At 41.5% G+C, this 27,819-nt stretch overlaps 2 protein-coding genes across 4 annotated transcripts in view; both read left to right on the plus strand.

The window, feature by feature from the left end:
* PPP6R1 (protein phosphatase 6 regulatory subunit 1) overlaps nt 1–7,821 on the plus strand; it is a 119,451-nt gene extending 111,630 nt beyond the window's left edge. For 2 of the 3 annotated variants that reach the window (XM_056543901.1, XM_056543903.1), the window contains 2 exons: nt 89–208; nt 2,573–7,821. In XM_056543901.1, the coding sequence (XP_056399876.1) occupies nt 89–208; nt 2,573–2,576 (124 nt within the window). In that variant the 3' untranslated portion in view covers nt 2,577–7,821. Of the gene's footprint in view, nt 1–88; nt 213–2,572 lie in introns of those variants that run through there. The other variant, XM_056543902.1, reaches the window with a different exon arrangement.
* A 14,134-nt stretch (nt 7,822–21,955) lies between these two features.
* The window catches only part of TMEM86B (transmembrane protein 86B), a gene marked incomplete at its 5' end in the record, with an annotated part of 37,941 nt that continues 32,077 nt past the window's right edge, over nt 21,956–27,819 (plus strand). Inside the window, one exon of the mRNA XM_056541711.1 lies at nt 21,956–22,015. Coding sequence (XP_056397686.1) covers nt 21,956–22,015 — 60 coding nt within the window. The remainder of the gene's footprint in view (nt 22,016–27,819) is intronic.

Genomic DNA, 27,819 nt, shown 5'->3' on the forward strand with positions numbered 1-27,819 from the left:
TTTTAATATTGCTAGACAATTTTCAGAAGACCCTGGGTAATCCCAACTTGTTTACTCATCATGTGTTCTTCTTCTTATTGTAATGTAGGGTGGAAGATAGAGCCCCATCTACCTCAAAGATGGATAGCATTGCAGAGTCTAAACAGAGCTTGGAATTAACAAATGACACTTTAGATAAGAACTCTAATGAAAACCAGACAGAAATCCGGTAAGAAGCCCTAAACTGCTGTTTATCTGACTTTGAGATACATGCATTTCCTGCAAAATTATAATATTTCACACAGTTTTCCTTGACTTTATGACTTTACATGTATGAAAAGTTAGATAATTACAATTAAACTTTCTAATGATTTGTCACCCATACAAGTTTTTATGTGCATTTGCGGCACAGTAATAGGAATAGTATATGTCATGAACCTATATATTTTTAGGAATGAAAAGCTGAGCTGGAGGTACTCAGTCTGCTTGGTATGTATTGTCCGAGATCTCTATCCTGGTGGTATCCTCAGACCACCTTGAAATTGAGAGAAAAAGTAGTGATAGTAGTGGATCAGATCTCAAGGACTGGGGAATTAAGGGTGTGAAGTAACTGGAATGAAAGATGCAGGGAGTTGAATAGATAGATACAATAAAATAGATGCGAATATAGATAATTTACTATGTGTGGTGCTTAATAAATGACTGGTGACCAAGTATGGAGAAATAGAGAGGTAGATGTATTGTGTAGATGCAAATGAAGGGTAACTGTTGTGTGTATGTCTACTATGTTGCAAAATGTATCAAGTGTTTCTGAAATAACTACTGCAATAGATGTATAAATTAAATCGATGTACTAAATGTCCAGGGTACAACACATTTATTAATCAAATAAAAACAATTGTTTAGTCAATTTAAACAGTTATGTAGAAATGTGGAGTAAGAGTGCAGGGCCCGTGCACTCCTCCCCACCTGTTATAATTAAAAGGTAAAGATCATTCAAAAAAGAAAAATATAAAAAGAGATAAAATGAAACACACAGTATATGTGATAAAATGACAACACACTCTCAGTTCAAAAGTTCAGTGGTGGTTAGAGGCAAATCCTCTTATGTGTACTTGCAACCTCTGGAGACCCCCAGTTTGGGGCCCACCGTTGCGAAAAAAACAGAGGTACGGCTCAGCCGTTTTTAAGTAAAGTACAGTGGTGGGGATATATACCAAGTCACTAATCCGTAGGTTCAAAGCTATAGATGACAACGTCTCTAATGATGGTTCCTGCATACAGGCTTTGTAATAGTATGGAGCGCTGTAGGAACTACAGTTCAAATGAATTGGCGGCCGTAAAGATAAAGTCTCCGGTACTATGTACCACTTACCCGTCCTGTGGGTAGGTGGAGCGAGGCTCTGTGAGATGGGGTCCCGATGTCCTGGCATTGTGGTCTGTCTGCCGATAGGCCGGTCGCCTAGTCCATGCGCTGGATATTGTCGGTCTCTCTCTCTGTAGGGGTCTCGTTCCTTGTGGTAATGCTGTTAATGCTCCGTGTTCCTTGGCGATAGCCGTGGAGCGCTTTGTGAGAACTGTAGGTGATAGTGACTTGGGATTGTGAATGTGGGGTATCTGGTGGTGATCTCTGGAGAGGTGTGTCAGACAGTGTGTGGGTGAACAGATGCGTTTCAGACTATCGTAGTCCTTCCTCAGTTCACTGAGGAAGGACTATGATAGTCCGATACGTATCTGATCACCCACACACTGTCTGACACACCTCTCCACTGTACTTTACTTAAAAACGGCTGAGCCGTACCTCTGTGTTTTCGCAACAGTGGGCCCCAAACTGGGGTCTCCAGAGGTTGCAAGTACACATAAGTGGATTTGCCTCTAACCACCACTGAACTTTTGAACTGAGTGTGTTTTCATTTTATCACATATACTGTGTGTTTCATTTTATATCTTTTTATATATATATATTTTTTTTTTAATGATCTTTACCTTTTAATTATAACAGGTGGGGAGGAGTGCACGGGCCCTGCACTCTTACTCCACATTTCTACATAACGGTTTAAATGGACTAAACAATTGTTTTTATTTGATTAATAAATGTGTTGTACCCTGGACATTTAGTACATCTTATACATCTATTGCAGTAGTTATTTCAGAAACACTTGATACAATTTGCAACATAGTAGACATACACACAATTCATTTGCAGCTACACAATACATCTACCTCTTTTTTTTCATACTTGATCACCAGCCATTTATTAAGCACCACACATAGTAACTATCTATATTTGCATCTATTACATTGTATCTATTTATCTATTCAACTCCCTGCATCTTCTTTCATTCCAATTACTTCACACCCTTTATTCCCCAGTCCTTTAGATCTCATCCACTACGATCACTATATATTTTTAGGATTGATATAAATGAGCAGTTCACATGTTTTAGCTTAGAATGCTGTGGTTTTGCCCCAATTTGCTAAATCATGTTTTTTCTGCTTTGTTTGAACACAGCCTCAGAATGGTTTTACTTTACAATTTAAGATAGAATTAAAGGGAACTCACTTGTTAAGATGTTTTCTTCTTTTCTTCTAGGTAAACATTGCACCCCCCCAATCTGGCATTAGAAATAGATGACTGTACATCCAAAGATCTACATTACGTATACATATGGATTTTAAACCAGGACAAAGACCAAGGTTCTGTCTCCATACGAGGAAGGAGACACAAATCCAGAATCCGTTGTAATCCATTGTATACAAGAAGATTGTGAAAGCAAGAGACAAACAATACTATTTTTTTGCACTGAAAGTTAATAGCATATATGTGTGTTTGTGTATGTATGTGCATATATATATATGAACGTAAAGTATTATATGTACACACATCTATTTCACACATGCTTTTATATATATATATTTATATATGAAAGTGGCAACGGTAAATAAAAAGAAAAACAGGAATTACTGAAATTTAAATTATATATACATTTTATTTTACTCTTTTTGGATGGCAGGCGACGCCTCAGACTTAAGCACAATAAGTCAAAACCAAATTAAAATGATTTTCTTCTGTCCACCCTTGATCCATCACAAAAGAAATCAAAAACTCTCTATGCAGATGTGCACACAGCAATAACTGGCCATTGTACTGGATGCCTCGGCTGGATTATTGCCTCTTTCAGGCATAGTTGTGTAATTCCATCTGTTCTCGAATGCCTCTGATTAAAATGTAATTTTTTTTTCTTTTTATATAAATTGTCCAGCCCATTTATATTCTCATCCACGGGCATCACATTCTCTGATATTCTTTGCTATAATAGCTTTTTGTAATGTGGTTACCAAAAGAAAACAAAGACAAAAAAAAAAGAAATCCCCTAATTGTTAGACTCTCAGTAATAATATTAGCAGTGCCTTATTGTCATCCCATGAACATGAAATCCATTAAAATGTACTAGGAATGACATTACTCAGTGTATGTGTATATTGTGCATCCTGAAAAGGTATGTAGCGTTCATCGAATTCCTTGCAGCTGTCTCTCGTTCGCAGATATTTGCCCAGGTATGGCTGTCTGCTTCAGAGCTTTTTGTACCTTAGATATTGCTTGAAGAAATGGTGATCTGTGTTCTGCCAGAAGGCTCCAACCAACCTGTAGTTCACAAGTGCTGCAAATACATTGCCAGCAAATATATTCAATGTATTTAAAAAACCACATTGATTTTGTTGGAAAGCAAAATTTTAGTTGACCTTTAAAATATAACTAGTGACCCCCTATCTAGCACTAGTTTGACTGCCCTTAGCTCTTACTAGTCGTAGATTCTGTTTAAAAACACCTTTTACGTGACAGGTGTTTTTTTTCTAGAAGGGTATTCAACTAGACATGTTTGAAAATACTCAAGTTTAGCAACCAAGCCAGTAGACTTGGGTTATTTCAAATGCATTGCCCTAGTATTAAGTTTTGCAGGATTTAAGGTATTTGAATGTTGTTTTGTCATAGAAAATGAGCTTCTCTTTGAGCTTGTCTGCCAGCTGTAGCCACCATTGATAATATTCAGTGGTTATATACCTCAGGCTGCACTGCTGTGAACGCCTGACTGCAACTTATTTGGGGTCAGGAAGTCTGTCTGTTTTCTTTGGTCATATTGCTCATGTAATTAACTAGCATGGCCATATTACATTTCTTTCACTGTGTACCTCTAAACCAGAGACACACTTTACAAGTCTCCTCTTCTGACAAGTTAATACTTGTATTCCATATGAGAAAACCATTCTGAAAAAAATCTTTTCTTGGAACCCTCCATTGTAATGGTGCTTTTTCTCCTTGAAATTAATAGATTAACAACTGGGATTAACTGTACTTCTGTCAAGTTAGAGCTACATGTGTCTGATGTCTTGTCCACTTACAATGGGCATGGCTGATGACTAGGTTGTTAATGGCCGCACGGTTTTGCAGGTAACTGTCTTTTTACCTGCAAAACTGCACAACTATCAACAATCTGTTAAATAGACATTCCAGTACATTCAGCTGGTGTATGTCCTGGAGGATGTCATCTAGTCCTTTCTAATCTTACATAGTGCTCCCTGTTGACACCTCTGTGCATGTCGGGAAATGTCCAAAGCTGGAAAACAAAAGTTTATTTCTTCTCTAGACAGTTCCTGACACAGACAGAGGTGGCAGCAGATAGCACCGTGGTCAGACTGGAAAGAACTACACAACTTCCTCTCATGCATTCAGCAGCTGATAGTGTTTTATTTTTTTGGGGTTTTTAATAGTAGTAATTTACAAATCTTTATAACCAGTTGATTTAAAAAGATTTAGCTGTCAGTTTAGTCCTAAATTTGTAGAAGAAACAGCACAATGCAGAGAAAAGATGACCCAGAATTGGTATTTCATAGGAAATACATGTATTTACTGAGACGGACATGAAAAGTGCGCAGATAGGTCCTTTAAACAATTTAGTCAAATTCTGATGACCCAGTTAAGAAAAGGAAAGGTGTTACCGGGACTTTTACATTAATGGCCTGTGCTCAGGGTAGGCCATCAATGTCTGATCAGCAGGGTGGCTTCGGCATATACACATTCAGTTGGAGCTGACCTAAAGTAACCCAGCACCACTGCTGCACAATAGATGGAGCCATCTGCTTTTGGCCCTGTTCATTGTGTAGATGCCTGCACCGTAGCCGTGCTGAACAGCTGATCGGCAGAGGTGCTTGTTGTTGCTATTCTGCTGATCAGTCATTAATGGCATATCCATCCAGGCTGGGTCATCATTTTAAGTTCTGGAAAACTAAAATAGTCTAAACATTAATTTAGTCTAAATAGTACTGTTAAAATAAACCAAAAAGATCTTGCCTCTCATGGCTAGTGGGCAGTTGAAGTGTTTCTGGCATTCATGAAGGTTGTATCTGATCTATAATTTTTGTGCTCTGATTATAAAGCAATAATTTGCATGTCCATTTTTAGTTGGGTTTAGGTGTTCTGTTTCCTTTCTCACAGTGAAGTTTAACACTGTGTATACTTCTATGGAGGCACTTAACTAACTTTGTTGACTTGCAGATGATAAAACTTCAAGCACTTATTTGCCTTGATTAGTAAGAACATATATTTTCATGCACTTGTCTAGATCCATCATATGTGGACTGAAGTCTTTCCCAGTACTGTATACCAGCCTGTACATCTGTTCTGTAGCCAGTAGTCCCTTCTATAAATGGAGCTGTGGATGAGGCAGTCCTATATGACTAGTCAATTTGCAAGATATAAAATGTGACTGGTTAGGGTAAAAACATTTGGTTCCGAAATTCAAGAATCTTTAATGTTTAAGGCCCCAGTGGGCAATTTACATAAGTTAGACTAGATTAGTTTAACTTCACAGTGTGACCTCAGTAATTTTACGGCGGTTTTCTGACTACTGCATTAAGTGGTGATTGCCTGCCATTGACTTCAGTAGAGAAAGGACAGTCATTTTGTAGTAATCTCTCTACTGAACACATGGACCAGAACTAATTATTCGTAACACTGGCGGAGGTTTTGCCTGCCATCCGCTTGATAATTTAACACTTACAATGAACCAGTAGTCAGGAAATGTCTTTAATTCTTGTTCTGTACAGTATAAGCTATTATGAATTTGTGGACCACTGTGACTGTACGATCACAAGTATTCTTATTGGGGTTTTTTTTTTGCTTTCCTCTATTGCTTTATATATATGTTCAGTTAATTTCCTTAAAATGACCACCTATTTCCTAATATCCCATATTTCTCCTGTGTGGACAATAGATTGTTAGAACTTGCCTCAAATGTATTTTTGCTAAAATATGATAAATACTATTAAAACAATACTTTAAAATTCCTTCGCACCTTCTTGCCCTCTCTGCTTTTAGTCCAGTGGCAGACTTATCCAAAGTAATCCAAAACAGACTGGTTTCTGGGAATGTGTTGCCATAATTCCGCATAGAAATTGTCTATGACTCAACTATTCAGCCAAAGGTAACATTGACACTGTGCTGACAGCTGAGAAGGGGAGAAGCATCTTGGTTCCAGCCACACTGTGCCATTTCCCACCTTAGCTTGGACAAAATGCAAGTGGTAAAAGACATAAAGGTGTTATCCGTGATAAAGGAATGTCTGTTTCAGTTGTCCTCAATTGTTAAAAATGTCGGACTTATTATCCCCGATACCCCACCCCCCACCAAATGGGGGGATGCCAACACATGGGCAAGAGTGGCACCAATCATAAACATGCCTTTTTTTTTCCCCCCGATTGTATTTCAGCCCCATAAATAAGTACGGTAATTCAGATTATATCTATATAGATTGTTTGAAGGTTATTGATGCATTTTATCTAGTTTTTGATTTAAAAACAATGCAATTGATTCTTTTATTAAAACTTTATTTATAATCATTTTTTCCTCCAAAGCTTTCATGTATTTTAGTACATTGATCAACTTTACACTAAAAATGCCAATTGACAGCAAACTCTGCAGACTGACTGGCTCATGTCCTGCCTTCTCTTAAATGCAATTCTAATTCTATTACATCAACTTGAACAGCACTGAGCAGGTTGCAGTTTATTGGAACACATGCAAGCTGCTTAAGAAAAGTGCTTACATTTTTTAAAAATGTATTTTATTTTTTACCATTTAGTAAAGGCTATGGACTTTGTTTGAATAATTTTCTATAACATGTATCTAAAGCTTTACCCCCTTGTCTTTCATATCAGTTTAGATAGAAAACCTGTATAACAGAATGAAAATAAATGCATTAGTATAGGAAAAATAGAGAATATTAATTGACAAGCATTTCTTAAACCCGGAGAACCCCTTTTTAAGCAAACCCCAACAAATGTAAAACTACTTGTGTGACCCAGAATGCAAAGCAACTTACCTTTTCTGTCTCATATCATTGACCTAATGCCAATAAGGGATTAGGCAAGGGTGCTGTTGCAGACTTTAATACTTCAGATTTTTCTTCAGTTGTGTATTTGTCATACAACAATCAGCATTTTAATTTGAATGTGCCTTTCACTAGCCCTATGTGGTTGGTGCATGTTGACTGTCCTCCTTTAGAAACACAGTTATGGTACAAGGGGGGGGAAATAGGTATAAAGTATGTTCTGTACCTACCTTGCTAACTGATGCCTTTCCCGGCATTTCTGTGAAGTCATTATGTTACTTAGCAACAGGACGGAATTGTTCATTTTTTTAATGAAAAACAAAATGTTTAAAAAAATGATTTCAAATATATCAGATAATTTATATATTTTCTTTTGCAACTTTGAAAATATTTTAAATATGTGTCCTTTATTTTTTCTTTGCTGGAAAGAAAAATAAATTATACATATACTTGCTTACAGTGTATATTTATCTTGTGTTTGTGTATGTTTTGTGTGTTTGTTGTTAAATAAAAGTTTGGGTAATAAAGCGAAATCTATCCAGAGGTCAATGCATAATTCACAAACTATAATATGGTGCTCTTGCATGCAGTGCTACAGGCCGTGGCTAGCCCTTGCAATCCTGGTAACTGTAGACAGGACCTGGACTAGCAGACACTGGTGGTCCTAGCGCCGGAATTTTGTATTTCCATGCAGACATTCCAACGTGTGAACAGAGCCTTAGCTGAAGCCACTGGCGATTGCCACGGTTCAAAGGGGTTCTCCGGTGCTTAGACATCTTATCCCTTATCCAAAGGATAGGGAATAAGATGCCTGACTGCGGGAGTCCCGCCGCTGGGGACCCCCGTGATCTTGCACGCGGCACCCTGTTTGTAATCAGTCCCCGGAGCGTGTTCGCTCCGGGTCTGATTACCGGCGACCACAGGGCCGACGGCGTGTGACACGCCTCCGCCCCCGTGTGACATCACGCTCCGCCCCTCAATGTAAGCCTACGGAAGGGGGCGTGACAGCTGTGGAGCATGAGGTCACACGGGGGCAGAGGCGTGGCATCACACACCGCCAGCCCCGTGATCGACAGTAATCAGACCAGGAGCGAACACGCTCCGAGGACTGATTACAAACGGGGTGCCGCGTGCAAGATCACGAGGGTCCCCAGCGTCGGGACTCCTGCGGTCAGGCATCTTATCCCCTATCCTTTGGATAGGGGATAAGATGTCTAAGCACCGGAGAACCCCTTTAAAGTAGTTTCCACATCCTGCCTGGAATTATCAGGATCATTAGTCAAGGCCAGTGGTTCTGTGTAAGAGCACCCTATTTTATACTAGGACACTATTAAAGTGCCTGAGACAAATTGTATTTTAAAATGGACTATAAAGAGTTAAACTAGTGGGTGGAGTCTAGGGACTCCATACCACATCCTTTGTCAGTGAAACAGGGAATGCTAATGAATTGTAAAGTGCTGTATAAATAAAGGTTAATAATCTGCATACTGTATTAGTAAACATTTTTTTAGCGAGATGCACAGATGGACATTGAATGGAATTTATTAAGTTAATTTTCATGAAAAGTACATAACCAAATTTAGCTCTAGTTTTTTTTGCATTAAGAAGAAACTTTCTAAATGTTCTAAACCTTTTCCCTCACATGTAACCTCTAATTGATTTAGTGCTAAATATTTAAATATTTCAGATCTTAACCCCTTAAGGACGCAGAACGTAAATGTACGTCCTGGTGCATTGGTACTTAACGCACCAGGACGTACATTTACGTCCTGTATATAACCGCGGGCATCGGAGCGATGCCAGTGTCATGCGCGGCTGATCCCGGCTGCTGATCGCAGCCAGGGACCCGCCGGCAATGGCCGACGCCCGCGATCTCGCGGGTGTCCGCCATTAACCCCTCAGATGCCGTGATCAATACAGCTCCCGGAATCTGTGGCAGTCCCTATGGGGACTATTCAAGTGTAAAAAAAAATTTAAAATTAAAAGTAAAAAAAGTGAAAAATCCCCTCCCCCAATAAAAAAGTAAAACGTCAGTTTTTTTCCTATTTTACCCCCAAAAAGCGTAAAAAATTTTAATAGACATATTTGGTATCGTACGTAAGTGTCCAAACTTGCTACTTTTTTAATACATTTTATTAAAAGACAATTATAAAAAATGTATTAAGTTTTTTATATGCAAATGGGGTATCATAAAAAAGTACAGATCATGGAGCAAAAAATTAGCCCTCCTACCGCCGCTTATACGGAAAAATGAAGTTATAGGTCATCAAAATAAAGGGATTATAAACGTACTAATTTGGTAAAAAGTTTGTGATTTTTTTTTATGCACCACACTAATATAAAAGTATGTAATAATGGGTATCATTTTAATTGTATTGACTCTCAGAATAAAGAACACACGTCATTTTTACCGTAAATTGTACGGCGTGAAAACGAAACCTTCCAAAATTAGCAAAATTGCGTTTTTCTTTTTAATTTCCCCACAAAAATAGTGTTTTTTGGTTGCGCCATACATTTTATGATAAAGTGAGTGATGTCATTACAAAGGACATCTGGTCATGCAAAAAACAAGCCCTCATACTAGTCTGGCGATGAAAATATAAAAGTTATGATTTTTAGAAGGCGAGGAGGAAAAAACGAAAACGTAAAAATTTTATTGTCTGAGTCCTTAAGGCCAAAATGGGCTGAGTTCTTAAGGGGTTAAAGACTTCACATCAATGCCCTGGCATGTTTGTAATGTAATCACTGTCCCAGGCCATGTACAAGACAGGTGTTTGCTGTAACATCAAGAACAGCTGCTCTTCCTAATAGGATGAAAGATGAAATTAGGGTTAAAGAAGGTGAGAATTTCCCTTTGGTTAAAAAGCAGTGTGTATGACATTAGCCTAAGAGCCCTGCATAGAAATATAAAGTTGCAAATATTGCAGTTTTTTTATATATATATATATATATATATATATATATATGTGGGAAGCCTATTAAGGCTGAATTTGTGCTAAGGGGCGTGAATTCCAACGCCCCCCGAACCTCTAGGTGGAGCCATGACGGAGGCACGACTATAAAACGCCCCTCCACCATGCAGGCGGGGCGTACGAGTCATTTCGGAGGGAGTGTGTGCAGGGGGTGGAGTGGTTCCAGTACGGTAAGCCCGGGTCTCCGGCCTCTAATTCATTCTCACAGCACACCGGCCTTTCCTCCCATCCGGCACTGCACTGGCTCGCAGGGGTCACGGCTTCCCCGCCCCAGGTTTCCCCCGCTCCGGGTGCCTCCAAGCTTGTCTGGACAGCTCACTGGTGCCCCATCCCGCACCCCTTCCCCCCAGCCGCAGTATCACTACCGGGATGAGTGGGGGCAGAGGGGGTTGGAGCCTCAGTAGTTCCGGCCTCCGTTAGATCAGGCCGATCCCCCTACCTGGTACTTTGTGGGGATCTCCTCCTCCCGCTCCCCGTGGCTGGGCTGCGTGCCTGGCGTCCCTCCCGGTTGCCGGGGGGACGCTGCCAGGCCACGTGGCATGCGGAGGGCGGAGTTTCCTTGTGAACAGGGCGGGCAAACACTGTTTACTATTGTCTATGCCAGAGTTTCGTTACTGATGTGCGGAAATCTGGCAGCACTTACTAGTACTTTGCACTATCTGCGGTTCTGCTCTGTAAAACTGTAGCTCTTTCTGCTCTGCAATTCTCTCATGTGAATAAAACAGCAATAGCAGTGGGGCTGTAGGCCCTGCTGCAGCCTTGGGATCCCCCGGCTCCTGCGGCTGCGTGGTGCAGGGGGCGGGGCCTACCCCGTCAGCTGTCCCGGTCAGCCGGAGCTACCTACGGTGTCGGCTACACGGGCTGGCCGCGGTGGTTCCGGCTGACACCCCTCTGCTCGCCTCCCATGGGGCACGAGGGGGTGGAGCCCCTGGGGACCCGGCCTCGGGTTGATTCTGGTCAATCCCTGACCCGGTATGCTGCGGGGTTCTCACGGGTACGTCACGTGGCTCTGGGCCTGCGTGCTCGGTGTCACCATACAGGTGAAGCTCACTTTGGTTGTCTTATTGCAGAATATTATCACATGTGCATGCATGAATTACAAAGTCCGTGCCTCAGCATTTGTCCCATAGCACTCGCAACATTCATACCATCACGGTAATTTGCAACATTCATACCGTGCGGTTTATAGCATTCATATCGTGCAGTCTCTTATTGCATTCAGACTGTGCAGTCACTCATAGCGTTCATGCCGAGCAGTCACTCATAGCGTTCATGCTGTGCAGTCACTCATAGCGTTCATGCCGTGCAGTCACTCATAGCGTTCATGCCGTGCAGTCACTCATAGCGCTCATGCCGTGCAGTCACTCATAGCGTTCATGCCGTGCAGTCACTCATAGCGTTCATGCCGTGCAGTCACTCATGGCGTTCATGCCGTGCAGTCACTCATGGCGCTCATGCCGTGCAGTCACTCATGGCGTTTATGCCGTGCAGTCACTCATGGCGTTCATGCCGTGCAGTCACTCATGGCGTTCATGCCGTGCAGTCACTCATAGCGCTCATGCCGTGCAGTCACTCATAGCGCTCATGCCGTGCAGTCACTCATAAGCATTCACACCTTACAGTTTCTCATGGCTTCATACCGTGCAGTCACTCATTGCATTCATACGGTGCAGTTACACAACGTCCATACAGTGCAGTTACTCGTAGCTTTCATAACGTACAGTCACCCAGAGCCGTGAATCCGTGCAGTCACTCATAGCTGTCATACCGGGCAGTCATTTAAAGCACCCATACCGTACAGTCAATTTCAGCATTCATGCCGCATACTGCGTAGTCTCTTCCTACGCTCATATCTGTAACATGAGCACGGCACTCACACTCATAGCGTTACTGCTCTTACGACATAGCAGTTCCAGACTGCACGTAGGTTACAACGCATATACGATCACGGCATATCACACCGCATGGGGGCGTTCACGGCGTTGCTCTGCACGCGTGCTTCATGCGCTCTTAGTGAGGCATGCGGCACGTGCGGTCGGTGTGAGCGCGGTGTGTGCTTCCATGGTGTCATATACAGGGGGTAGTGGCATGCTGTGGGTAACAGTCAGTGTTGTACACAGTATATACGTTCTTACTGTTATGTAGTGGGTACAATCACAGTGTTGTTAGTGTTGTGTACAGTACATACGCTCATAGCATTATATGCAGTGGGTACAGTCAGTGTCGTATATAGTACATACGCTCGTAGTGTTGCATACAGTAGGTGAGTTACAGCATTGCATACAGTACATACGCTTATAGTGTTCATGCAAGGGGTACAGTTCAGTGCTGCGTACAGCACATACGCTCGTGGTGTTATGTGCAGTGGGTACAGTTACACCACAGTGTGCAGCACATATGCTCACAGTGGCATATGCAGTAGGTACAGTTACAGTATAGTATGCAACACATGCGCTCATAGTATCATACGCAGTAGATAGTTATTGTTATACACAGTACGCACGTTGATAGTGTCTATGCAGCAGGTATGGCCAGTGTTGGTTACAGTACATGCACTCTTGGGGTCATATGCAGTAGGTACAGTTACAGCATGGCATGCAGTACACTCGCTCACAGTGCTGTGTGCAGTGGGTACGGTCACATCACTGTATAACAGTACATACGCTCATAGTGTCACATACTGCAGGCACGGTCAGTATTGTATGGTACATACGCTCGTTGCGTCACATACAGCAAGTACACTCACAGGTTGAACGCTCAAACCACTAGCACCGCTTATGGACTCGTCATTGTCATATTGCACTCACATGTGCCTTCCATACGCTAGTGTAGCAACATGGGACGTACGTTCATAGTTGTTGTGTTTAGCTTCATACTGTTGTCATACACATGCTCATAGCTCATACTGTTCATACACGCATAGCTTCACACGGAGTACACTAAATATAAGCTCACAGCTTCATACTGTTGTATAGGCTCATAGCACGCATGTGTATCTTTACTTAGTTAGTTGGTGTTATGCATGACCGTAGTGGTTATAAGACTTGTCCTTAAGCACGGTATAAGTAGTGTCAGTGGCATGGTGTTACATTCCATTACTCAGGTACACTGCTACGAGTCAGCATATACGAGACAGCTTCGTATAATCTTCATCCACATAGTATTGTCACAAGCGCTCACTACCATAGGTAACATACCATGCACACAGTTAACTACGCTTATTTGCTGCACTTCAGCTGAGGTACCAGCACCTGGTTCCCGTAGCTGACATGATTCACATACGTTACCATAGTAACTGCACATAGTCACAGTTGAAGCGTCCGTATCTCATCATACACTCACTAGTTACCTCTCAAATTGTCCAAGGGCATGCACAAAGTCATTGGCACTGACATTTTCTTATGCTTAATGACATGTCTTCAAATAACAATGGCATGACTCATAGGTGGTTGTACCCGTCATACCTGTCACGTCTACAGGATAAGGGCTCTGCTAAGTACTTGTTACTGACACGTCTTCAGTGCAACAACCTCACGATTCATAGGTGGTTTGTGTTTCAGTCATGCCTGCCACGCCCGCAGGGGGTGCTCTGCATAGTCGTTACTGACACATCTTCAGAGCAACTACATCATGACACATAGGTGGTTGTATAACCGTTATGCCTGCCACGTCCGCTGGGGGGGTGCATTGCATTCTCGTTACTGATATGTCTTAGAAGCAACTACATCTTGACACATAGGTAGTTGTATACCCGTCATGCCTGCCACGCCTGCAGGGGGTGCACTGCATAGTTGTTACTGACACATCTTCAGAGCAACTACATCATGACACATAGGTGGTTGTATACCCGTCATGCCTGCAGGGGGATGCACTGCATAGTTGTAAAAGACACGTCTTCAGAGCAACTACATCATTACACATAGGTAGTTGTAGACCCATCATGCCTGCCACGTCAGCAGGGGGATGCACTACTTGGTGGTCGTTACTGACACGTCTTCAGTGCAATGACTCCGTGATACTTAGGGATTCCACACCATCTCCTGCCAAGTCTGCAGGGGATTTACAGCATAGTCAATGTCACCCTTACACAAGTCATAGAAGTTTATAAATTTCATATCGCTCAAGTGGTCATTTTCTCGAATCAACCGGTCTCGTTCTCGCATGTCAGCGTCACGCAAACATCCGTCACATCCGCAGACACAAGGGTTACTCAAGACCTGTCACACCTACAGGTACGAGGTTCGAATTAGGTTTGTCTAGTCACAGGCAAAACGTCTATGCAAAGACCTGTCACATCTACAGGCACGAGCGCGTTTTAATGTCTGTCTAAATCTACCGAGGGTTCGTCACATAGTTAGGTTGAGCGTCACTAACTAACAATGACATTTTGCCACTTATTTAGCAGGGAGTGCAAGATGCGTCATGCCTGACAAGCTTTGATGGTTTCCTCTTCTACAATGGCACAGTAAGTATGTCAACATGCACGAGCCAGCTAGTACGTAGTCAGGTCCCGTTTCCAGTGTCGGACAGTTTGTAGTAGGCATGACTGCCTTGACTTTGCAGCATCAAGAACTGCCTCTTGTAGTTGCTAGCCTGCAGGCATAACACTCTTTGTTTCTCTAGTTCAGTTAAGGGAGTTAGATGTGACTAGTGTGTGGCTTTGGTCATCATGGTTAGGAATAATGTTGTTAATTCTACTTCTTGATTTCTTTGCCCTCAATAGGCGTGCCCTCATACGCGGTTTTGGGCACAATTCAACCGCTTCGTTAGTCTTTCTCATTTGTTATAGGTGTACAGGTTTTGAATATTTGGCCATGAGGTGCTTCAAATCCACTGCAACCAACCAGCTTTACAGCAGATGGAAAATGGGGATTGACTTCCAGAGGATGGCGGGTCTCCACAGCGCTGACCAAGGACGGACACGTTAGGTGTGTAAAAAGGGATATTATTGGGATAATGCAACGCGTTTCACCGCACTTGTGCGGCTTCATCACGCATAGTAATCAGGGTGGGGGAGCTTTTCTACAGAGTACAATTAACCCTTTCAAAACCTGTTATGTTTTTACCAAAAGTTATAAAAACAAATAAAATGCATGTATAAGTTTAAAACATATATAATGCTTCATATGGCTTATGAGTGGCATGCATTATATATAATTTTACGTTTTTTCATTTTTGGTTTACTAGCAGACAAATTTGCCCTGACCCACAGGGGATAGGGAATTTGAATTGTGCATAATCCTATATATCTCAATCGCACCAGACCTATAACATGTCGCCGCAAGCATGCATGTCGATCGCAAAAGATGCGAGCAGCATGCATGCCTGCAAAAATTCTGCATATTATAGTTTTATATTGTTGTTTTTGTTTTCATTGTACTTTCTATATGTATGATTCATATTCAGACGATAAAACGGACATGCATACCAACACGCAATAAATAGTAGATTTACATGTTAGATCTTTATACCTAGACTATAAAATATTCTGTCATAGTATGTATAAAATAAAAATGCCAAAATTCCAGCTTACAATAAAGTAAAAAAAATAAAATAAAAAACATCAGAAAAATTCTTAAACCTTGGCCGATTATTCGGGCGGATCCTATATTAAAACAATACCAGAAGCTCCTAGCGTGGTGAGACAGTGGAGAAGGGATGTGTTCCGTGTAACAAAAGCAGGTGTTTTTGCTGTAGTATGGTGCAAAGCACCAGGGTTGAAACTTTTTCTTCATTTCAAACAAAGAAAGAATTTACTATTAAAAGTTTAGTCCATTGGGGTTCACAATTTGCTATATATCTGCTGATATGTAATTGCAACTTGCAATATGTGGGTCGCACCACACAGACGGTGCAATCCTGTATGTGCAAACATAGGTTCAACATAAAAAAACTATTTCTGCTACACAGTGTCTCACGACATTTTTCTCTTAAACATAAAGGTGATATACGGTAAGCATTATACTTGAACAGATTCCAGAGGATCATCCTGATTGGTTCCAACGGTTAATCAATCGGGAATCCTTCTGGATTCACAAACTATCCACGTTAACCCGGCAAGGACTTAATGAGACGATTGAGAACGTATGCTAAAATTCAACCCTGGTGCTTAATTCACACACAGCGTTTTTTCATATGCTTTTCATATTTTTCTTTATATAGATATATATTTTGTATGTATTTTGATTTCTTTATATATTTTTCATTTTTTTATAATGGAATTTTGGCATTTTTATTTTATAAATACTATGACAGAATATTTTATAGTCTAGGTATAAAGATCTAAGATGTAAATCTACTACTATTTATTGCGTGTTGGTATGCATGTCCGTTTTATAGGCCGTGAATATGAATTATCATAAATATAGAAAGTACAATGAAAACAAAAATAACAATGTAAACTATAATATGCTGAATTTTTGCAGGCATGCATGCTGCTCGCATGTTTTGCGATCGACATGCATGCTTGCAGCGACATATATGTTCTAGGTTTGGTGCGATTGATATATATATATAATTATGCACAATTAAAATTCCCTATCCCCTGTGGGTCAGGGCAAATTCATCTGCTAGTAAACCAAAAATGAAAAAACTAAAAACAATATATGCAAGTATGAACTCTGATTATACAAACATGCATGTCACTCGTAAGCCATGTGAAGTATGATATATATATATATATTTGATTAGAAAATTATAAATGCATTTTATTTGTTTTTATAACTTTTGGTAAAAATATAACAAAGATTTTGAAAAGGTTAATTGTACTCTGTATAAAAGCTCCCCCCCCCCCACCATGATTACTATACCTGATGAAGCCGCGAAAGCGCAGTGAAACGCGTTGCATTATCACAATAAAATCCCTTTTTAGTAACCTGATGTGTCCGTCCTTGGTCAGCGCCGTGGAGACCCGCCATCCTCTGGAAGTCGATCCCCATTTGCTGTCTACTTGGTTGGGAGGCTACAGACCGGACCATATTACTCACCCACGTGGACCATTGTTGTGTGTGAGTTCACACAACCACCTTGGGTAAGAGGCTTACTAAAAGCAATCTTTTTGCCACGTTCACCCGGGTGGTTTTACGCTATGGAGTGCGCTCTCTTGTTTTTACAGCAGATGAGTCAGTGATATCCTTCCAGAAAAAGTCCATGTTACTGTCATTATTTCCACTGTGCTAGACCCAAGATTTAGAAAACCAAAGTTTTTGACACCTGAAAAAATTGTAAATGTGCAGGCAAAAGTTCAGACAGAGCTGCTTGCTCTGAGAATTGATATCATGGAGGTGCAGCAGCAAACCACTTCACTTGCAGTTTCTAGTTTTAGCCAATCTTTTGTTTTTCTGTATTCTAGCACCAAAAAAATGAAAAAAAAAAATATACTGTACATTTGCATATACTTGCTATCTACTACTTCTATCTATAGTATAAGCACTATTTGGCACAACATATCTTTTTAATCAACTTCCCCTTAAGGACCAGGACAATTTTCGCTGTAGGACCAGAGCGTTTTTTGCACATCTGACCACTTTCACTTTAAGCATTAACAACTCTGGGATGCTTTTACCTTTCATTCTTATTCCGAGACAGTTTTTTTATGACATATTCTACTTTGTTAGTGGTAAAATGTTGTCGATACTTGCATCATTTCTTGGTGAAAAATTCCAAAGTTTGATGAAAAAATTTAAGATTTTGTATTTTTCTAACTTTGAAACTCTCTGCTTATAAGGAAAATAGACATTCCAAATAAATTATATTTTGATTCACAAGTACAATTATGGACATTTATCAACTGGTTTAGTCAGGTTTTCTTTACTATAATTGTCGCAACTGCGACTACACGATTTTTCGTGCGACATTTTGACTGGAAAGCGAGAAAAGCAAGTTTTCCAAAAATTTACTATGTAGTAATAATTTTAAAATGGACTACGGGTAGTCAGGTATTTATTAACTGCGACAGTCGCAACTGCGCAAAAAAAAGTCGCAACAGCGTTAAAAATTGACTAAATTTACTCCAGCTCAAACATGGAGCAGAAAAAGCTACTACCAAAGTAAAAAAGGAAAAATTGCTTACGTGAAAGAAAATTATCAACAGGCAGAAACCAGTTGATAAATAAGTCAGACATAAGCAAAAAAAAGTAAGGAAAAAATTACTAAAAAAAAGGAATACATAAGCAAAGATTGATAAATGTCCCTCAATATGTCTACTTAATGTTTGCCTCATAAAGTTGACATGTTTTTACTTTTGGAAGACATCAGAGGGCTTCAAAGTTCAGCAGCAATTTTCCAATTGTTCACAAAATTTTTAAAATCGGAATTTTTCATGGACCAGTTCAGTTTTGAAGTGGATTTGAAGGGCCTTCCTATTAGAAATACCCCACAAATGAACCCATTAGGCTAGGTTCAGACTACGGAATTTCCGCCTGCAATTCTGCTTTGAAATTGCAGGTGGAAATTCCGCTTGCTAAAATGTATAGTGTAGTGAATGGTTTTCCGCTCACAAATTCACACTTCGGAATTTGTGAAGCGGAATTTGTGAACGGAAAATCCGCATAGAAATTTCCGCCTGAAGAAAGGGGTTGCTCTTTCTTCAGGCGGAAATCCGTGCGGAACATATTGCAGTCTATTGGAGACTGCAGTGTCCGCACGGTCCTAGCGCTGACTGATTCAGTCAGCGCTGGCCACACTCGGAATCTCCGGGCAGAAAATTTCCGCCCGGAGATTCTGTGGTCTGAACCTAGCCTTATAAAAACTGCATCCCTCAAAGTATTCAAAATGACATTCAGTAAGTGTGTGAACCCTTTAGGTGTTTCACAGGAATAACAGCAAAATAAAGGAGAAAATTCAAAATCTTCATTTTTTACACTCTCATGTTCTTGTAGACCCAGTTTTTTAATTTTTACAAGAGGTAAAAGGAGAAAAAGCCTCTCAAAATGTGTAACCCAATTTATCTCGAGTAAGGAAATACCTCATGTGTATGTCAAGTGTTCGGCGGGCGCAGTAGAGGGCTCAGAAGGGAAGGAGCGACAATGGGATTTTGGAGAGTGAGTTTTTCTGAAATTATTTTTGGGGGGCATGTCACATTTAGGAAGCCCCTATGGTGCCAGAAGAGCAGAACCCCCCCTCCCCCCGCATGGCATACCATTTTGGAAACTACACCCCTCAAGGCACGTACCAAGGGGTCCAGTGAGCCTTAGCAGGTGTTTTGATGACTTTTCGTTTAAAGTCAGATGTGTAAATGAAGAAAGAAAAAAATTTCACTAAAGTGCATTTTTTACCCAAATTGACCATTTTTATAAAAGGTAATGGGAGAAAATACCCCCCAAAATGTGTAACCCCATCTCTTCTGAGTATATAAATACCCCATGTTAGGACGTAAAATGCTCTGCGAGCGAACTACAATATTCAGAAGAGGATTCACATTTGGCTTTTGGAATTTTGCTGAAATGGTTTTTGGGGGGCATGTCACATTTAGGAAGCCCCTATGGTGCCAGAACAGCAAAAAAAAAAAAAAAAACATGGCATACTATTTTGGAAACTACACCCCTCAAGGAACGTAACAAGAGGTACAGTAATCCTTAACACCTCACGGGTATTTCACGACTTTTTGTTAAAGTTGGATGTGTAAATGAAAAAAAAAATTTTTCACAAAAATGCAGTTTTTTCCCCAAATTTTACATTTTTACAAGGGGTAATAGGAGAAAATTACTCCCAAAATTTGTAACCCCATTTCTTCTGAGTATAGAAATACCCCATGTGTGGACGTCAAGTGCTCTGCTGGTGCACTATAATGCTTAGAAGAGGAGGAGCGCCATTGAGCTTTTGGAAAGGGAATTTGTTTGGAATGGAAGTCAGGGGCCAAGTGCATTTACAAAGGCCCCGTGGTGCCGGAACAGTGGAACCCCCACACACGTGACCCCATTTTGGAAACTACACCCATCACGGAATGTAATAAGGGGTGCAGTGAGTATTTACAACCCTTTTTTTCCTATTTTCTATTTTTTCCTATTTTCCCTTGTGAAAATGAAAAATTTAGGGTAACACCAGCATTTTAGTGATTTTTTTTTTTTTTTTTTCCCCATCAAACTTTAATGAAAATGCTTCAAACACCTGTGGGGTGTTAAGGCTCACTATAACCCTTTTTGCATTCCATTAGGGGTGTAGTTTCCAAAATGGGGTCACATGTGCGTATTTTTTTGCATTTATGGCAGAACCGCTGTAAAATCACCCACCCCTGTGCAAATCACGAATTTAGGCCTTAAATGTACATAGTGCGCTCTCACTCCTGAGCCGCCTTGTGCGTCCGCAGAGCATTTTACGTCCACATATGGGGTATTTCTGTACTCAGGAAAAATTGCGTTACAAATTCTGGGGGTCTTTTTTTCCTTTTACCTCTTGTGAAAATAAAAAGTAAAGGGCAACATCAGCATGTTAGTGTAATTTTTTTTTTTTTTTTTTTTTTTTTTTTTTACACTAACAGGCTGGTCTAGACCCCAAGTTTTCCTTTTCATAAGGGGTAAAAGGAGAAAAAGCCCCCCAAAATATATAGTGTAATTTCTACTGAATACGGAAATACCCCATATGGGGCCCTAAATGGTTTCCTTGAAATACGACAGGGCTCTGAAGTGAGAGAGCACCATGCGCATTTGAGGACTAAATTAAGGATTGCATAGGGGTGGACATAAGGGTATTCTACGCCAGTGATTCCCAAACAGGGTGCCTCCAGCGGCTGCTAAACTCCCAGCATGCCTGGACAGTCAGTGGCTGTCCGGAAATGCTAGGAGTTGTTGTTTTGCAACAGCTGGAGGCTCCGTTTTGGAAACACTGCCGTACAATAAGTTTTTTCATTTTTATTGGAGGGACAGTGTTTAGGGGGTGTAGATGTAGAGTTTTACCCTTTATTATGTGTTATTGTAGTGTAGTGTTTTTAGGGTACATTCTCTCTGGCGGCGGTTTACAGTAAGTTTACCGCTACGAGCTTGCGCTGCGGCGAAAAATTTGCAGCAGCTCATACTTGAAGCAGGAAACTTACTGTAACCCTGCCTGTGTGAATGTACCCTGTACATTCACATGGGGTGGGGGGGGGGGAGGGGCAAACCTCCAGCTGTTTCAAAACTACAACTCCCAGCATGTACTGACAGACCGTGCTTGCTGGGAGTTGTACTTTAGCAACAGCTGGCGGCACACTGGTTGGAAAACCTTCAGTTAGGTTCTGTTACCTATTTTCCAACAAGTGTGCCTCCAGCTGTTGCAAAACTACAACTCCCAGCATGAACTGATCGTCGAAGTGCATGCTAGGAGATGTAGTTATGCAACAGCTAGAGGTACGGAACTACAAGTCCCAGCATGCCGAGACAGTTGTTTGCTGTGTGGGCATGCTGGGATTTGCAGTTTTGCAACATCTGAAGGGCTACAGTTTGAGACCACTGCACAGTGATCTCCAAACTGTGGCCCTCCAGATGTTGCAAAACTACAAATCCCAGCATGCCCACACAGCAAATCGCTGTCTGGGCATGCTAGGAGTAGTAGTTTTGCAACATCTGGAGGGCTACAGTTGAGACCACTGTATAGTGGTCTCAAACTGTAGCCCTCCTAATGTTGCTAGGCAACTCACCGGCTTCCGTAGGATCCAGGGAGCTAGCCGCCTGCCGATCTCCAACACAGATTGTCACCCACAGGGTAAGTGGACTTCGTCGCCGGTCCCCTCCGGTTTCGCCGTTTTGCCCCGCCTATTGTGGGTGGGCAGAATGGGGAAACCGCAAGTTAACCCTCCCCCCCCGCCCTTGATCTGCTATTGGTCGTCGTGTCTATACGACCAATAGCAGGGATAGGAGGGGTGGCACCCCTGCCACCTCACTCCTATCCCTTTAGGGGGATCGTAGGTGTCTTGGACAACCGCAATCCCCCTTATTTTCCGGGTCACCATAGACCCGTATGAACTGGAATAGCCGCAAATCGTAAGTGTAAATTCACTTGCGATTTGCGGCGATCGCCGACATGGGCATTTGCACGCGGTGCCTGCTGATCGATATCAGCAGGCACCCCGGTCTTGTCCCCGCCCGGCACACGGCGGGGACCGAAATTCCCACGGGGGTACAGGTACGCCCTTGGTCCTTGAGTACCAGGAGCAAAGGCGTACCTGTACGCTCTTGGTCCTTAAGTGGTTAAACATGGCTTCATGTGTGATACTATCTGCATATATGAGGTATCTCAGCCTGATATATTTATTACTTATTGCTGAACTGGTGTATTTCAGCCCAATGTGTGATTACTGTCTGCAGATCTGTGGTATCTCATCATCAGGCTGAGATTCCCCGTCACATACCGTTCAGTTCCCCGCCGTGATCTGTTGTGTTTATTTGATTCACTTTGTGTGCATATATGTGACTTTGTAATCAATTTTGATTAATTATAAATGATCCTGTACAGCAACCGCCGTAAATGTGTATATATATATAAAAAAAAATTCAATAGCAAAATGACAAATTTGATATTGCCCCATGGGTAACTGACTGAACTATTCAAATTAAAATGTTAGTGAATCATTAACATTTTATTTTAATAGTTCTTCAAACATTTAAATTTTAATAATTCCAACTGTTACCCATGTGGCAATAAGAAATATGTAATTTTTGTTCACTTTTTTGTATACAATAAGAAAAGGGGTGGGGGGACTTATTTTTATTGGAAGAGGGGTTTATTTACCAAATTTACAAAGGGGTTTATTAAGAAAACAAATTTTTTTTTTTTTTTATTACTTTACACTTTATATATAGCACGCTGTGGCAGTGCGGCATAGTAGCGCCTGACCTGCTGCAGCCTCATGACCGCTAGTGGCCGGACAATGAATTGGCTGATTATTCGATAACAAGATTCATCGACAATGAATCCCGTTATAAAATGTTATCAATTAATCCTTGCAGCCCTAGTCTAAATGTTTCAGTTATTTTTATCTTGACTAATATCATGTTTATGAGGTTTTCTTAACTGGTATTATGTCCCTCCCCCTCACTTGATTATTTAAGTGTACGGCATTGGACATATGGGTCTAAAACGCTCAAAACATGTCAGACGTTTAGTGTCTACAGGTCTTCCTATCACTTTGGATTTACTATAAACAACTCAAGCTATGTTGGTCACCTTTTATGCTGTTGGAATACGGTCAGTGCAGTGGTCACCGCAGATTTGAACTGGAGTGCAGGATGGGGAGCTGGACTTTTGTGTGTGGTTTAACCGTTCACTTAATGCATACGTATAATACACTCACACTCACACACTCTTTCATTTAGACAACAGTCCAGGGCCTATGGTCTACCTAATCCATCATTGTTTATCAGTTTATCATTTTATGTGTAAATAAAGTTATTTTCCCCCACTGTTGGCTTTTGTGTGTATGTCATTTAGTTATCAAAAAAGCACACATTTTCAATAAATAGCTAAGATTAGATAGATTAGATTGAAATAAGCTTCAGACTGTGGTCTGACCTGGAGTGGCATTGCAGAAACATTATGTTGTGCTTGCGCAATTTAAGAGGAAGGAGTAGTCACAGGGCCAGGGATTGTCCTGAACTTAATGTCACTAATCCTGATAACGGACAGGCTGCCTCTCCTCAGAAAGGAAGATATATTGCATCACATTTCACATTGTTAGATTTTGCAGGCTTAGTGTTTCTGTATAGGCCTAATAACTATTGCACCATGTAGCAATAAGCCAATTTCCAAAGATCAATTTATATAGTTTTGATGAATGAATTGGTCATATGTGGTAAAGGACGATCAAGGATGAATATCTGATACTTGGAATCTATGTTGGACTTTGGGACAAGGCAGCAATAAAAGGATTTCTTAATGGTAATGAGTAGAGTAGAAGAGATAAGTAATATATTATCTAAAGCTGGTCATAGACATTTGTTTACTGACCTCTGGGCAGTGTTAACTCCACACCGCTTTCCAGGACTGTTGTCACAGTTCACCTATAACTTATAGGCCTAGGCCAAACACATGTCTAGTTCACATAACATCCACTATACACTTTTAGCCAAAACACACCCATCTACCATAGAGGCAGACCATGCAGATGCTATTGGCCTTTTAAAAAAGGGGGGCTCAGGCCTGGTTAGTCCTATTCCTTTTGCTTCTGAAAAGAAGCTGTGAAAGACTCCTTTCCCCAAGAACCAATTGTCAGTAATTAAATAGATTAAGGTTTTAAGCTAAGAGCCACACAAAGCAACATGGGTAATAAACATCATGGGGAAGATTTATCAAAACCTGTCCAGAAGAAAAGTTGCCCATAACAACCAATCAGCTCACTTCTTCTTAACAAGGCCTCTGCAAAATGAAAGAAGCGTTCTCATTGGTTGCTATGGACAACTGGGCAACTTTTGCTTTGCACAGGTTTTGATAAATCTCCCTCTGTATCTTTCTGTCATGGGGGCAGTCAAATACCATAATAGGAGGTAGTGCTGGGCGGTATACCGGTTCATACTGAATACCGGTATGTTTTTCCTTCACGATATGAATTTTTCCTATAATGCAATAGTGTATCAGCCGCAGTGGCTGTCCCCACATTGGGGAAATAATCATATGTTCTCCCCGTCCTCCTGTGAGCCGTTGGTGCTTTAACCCCTTAAGGACGTACAGGTACGACCAGAGTCCTTTCCCTTTCTATAACGCGTGGCCCCGTGTCATAGTGGGTCGGGCCCGGCCTCTAACAACGTCCGGAACCCGTGGCTAATGGCTCATGGCAGTGATCGCGGTGCCGCGTGCTATTACCCCTTTAGACATGGCATTCAAAGTTGAACGCTGCGTCTAAAGTGAAAGTGAAACCATGCCGGTTAGCTCAGGGAACTGTTTGGGATCGCCGCGGCGAAATCGCCTCGTCCCGAACAGCTGCAGGACACGAGGAGGGTCTCCTACCTTGCCTCCTGGTGTCCAATCGCCGAATGACTGCTCAGTGCCTGAGATCCAGGCATGAGCAATCAAGCGGCAGAATCATCGATCACTGGTTTCCTATGAGAAACCAGTGATCAATGTAAAAGATCAGTGTGTGCAGTGTTATAGGTCCCTATGGGAGCTATAACACTGCAAAAAAAAGTGAATAAAGATCATTTAACACCTCCCCTATTAAAAGTTTGAATCGCCCCCCTTTTCCCATTTAAAAAAAAAAACTGTGTAAATAAAAATAAACATATGTGGTATCGCCGCGTGTGGAAATGTCCGAATTATAAAAATATATTGTTAATTAAACTGCACGGTCAATGGCGTACGCGCAAAAAAAATTCCAAAGTCCAAAATAATGTATTTTTGGTCACTTTTTATTTCATGAAAAAATGAATAAAAAGTGATCAACAAATCCGATCAATACAAAAAAGGGTACCGCTAAAAACTTCAGATCAAGACGCACAAAATGAGCCCTCATACCGACCCAAACGCGGTAAAAGAAAGTTATAGGGGTCTGTGGTGTCCCAGTACAGGTACATTGTGTCAAGGTATTTAAGGCCCTGTCAGATTGAGACCTACAGTGTCCTGTGGGCTCCCCTGCAGGGACTCAACCATTTCTAATGTGTATTTGCAATGTTATAACTTAATAATCTGTTATTAGGTATCTGTAGCTTTAAGTAGGTTACCTAGCAACCTCATGCTTAGTCAGGGTACGTGAGAGTGGAGGACTGAGGGCTAGACTAAACTTTTGTGTAAGGTGTTATATTATGTTATTACTTGTATGTAACTTTATTTAAAGCGACGGCGGCCGGCAACTTAACCATTTAAAGCGCACCGGCGGGCATCTCATTCATGTAATGCGCAGCGGCCGGCATCTCATTCATTTAAAGCGCAGCGGCTGGCATCCCATTAATTTAAAGCGGAGCTGCCGCAATCTCATTCACTTAAAGCGCAGCGGCCGGCATCTCATTCATTTAAAGCAACGGCAGCCGGCAACGTAACCATTTAAAGCGCACCGGCGGGCATCTCATTCATGTAATGCGCAGCGGCCGGCATCTCATTCATTTAAAGCGCAGTGGGCAGCATCTCATTAATTTAAAGCGCCGGCGGCCGACATCTTATTAATTTAAAGCGCAGTGGCTGGCATCTCATTCATTTAAAGCGGAGCTGCCGGCATCTCATTCATTTAAAGCGCAGCCGCCGGCATCTCATTCATTTAAAGCGCAGCCGCCGGCATCTCCTTCATTTAAAGCGCAGCCGCCGGCATCTCATTCACTTAAAGCGCAGCCGCCGGCATCTCATTCATTTAAAGCGCACCGGCAGGCATCTCATTCATTTAAAGCGCTGTAGCCGGCATCTAATTCATTTAAAGTGCCGGCGACTGGCAACTTAACCATTTAAAGCGCACTGGTTGGCATCTCATTCATGTAAAGTGCAGAGGACGGAATCTCATTAATTTAAAGCGCAGCGGCCGGAATCTCATTCAATTAAAGCACAACGGCCACCATTTCATTCATTTAAAGCGCAGCTGCCGGCATCTCATTCATTTTAAAGCGCAGAGGCCGTAATCTCATTCCTTTAAAGCACAGGCGGCCGGCATCTCATTCATTTAAAGCGCAGCGGCGGGGTTGGGTATACCGTTAAATACCGTGGAACCGCCATAACTTACACGTATGACCAGATCTGCATTTTTGGTCATACCTCCCAGCACTAATAGGAGGCCCATTTCAATCTCTGTTATGGAGCCTCAGCATTGAGGTGCGGTGCTCCACTGTCTCAACATCTGTCAGCATCATGCTCTTCTGGTCTTGGCATGTCTAACAGCTGAAACCCCAAGCATTCTTTTTGATGGCTATCCTGATAGGGCATGGCAGCGGGGCTAAATCACAGGACTAATGGGTGAACAATCTTCACATAATACAACATCGCGTGTAGACCGTAAAACATGCACAAACTTGAAGGAAGTTTCATTATCTGAAGGGAAGAATTTTACATTTACTCTTCCCTTTAGGGCCCATGCACACTGAGGAAGTTCAGTCAGGAAATTCCTCAATAATTAATTCCTCTGTGGATCAATGATCTGCTCAAACTGAGGAAAAACGGAAATCCTCTACTTCTCCATGCAGAAACCACTGCACACTGAGTAATTAAGAGCAGATTTCAATAAAATTTCCACATGGATTCTGGCTCAAAATCTACTTGGAATCCTTGTGAAATCAAAGCCCCATTGATGTCAATGGAAGGTCCTGACAAGGATTATTTTTAACCCCTTAAGGACTGAGCCCTTTTTTTTGCAATTCTGACCACGGTCACTTTATGCATTAACCCCTTAAGGACCAAGCCCATTTTCACCTTAAGGACTAGGCCAATTTTATTTTTGGGTTTTCCTTTTTTCCTCCTCTCCTTCTAAAATCCATAACTCTTTTATATTTCCATCTACAGACCCATATAAGGGCTTGTTTTTTGCGTCACCAATTGTATTTTGTATTGAAACCTTTCATTTTACCATAAAATGTACGGCGGAAATTTAGGGAGAAAATTTT

Source organism: Hyla sarda, chromosome 10 (assembly GCF_029499605.1).
Source record: "Hyla sarda isolate aHylSar1 chromosome 10, aHylSar1.hap1, whole genome shotgun sequence".
NCBI classification, from domain to species: Eukaryota; Metazoa; Chordata; class Amphibia; order Anura; family Hylidae; genus Hyla; species Hyla sarda.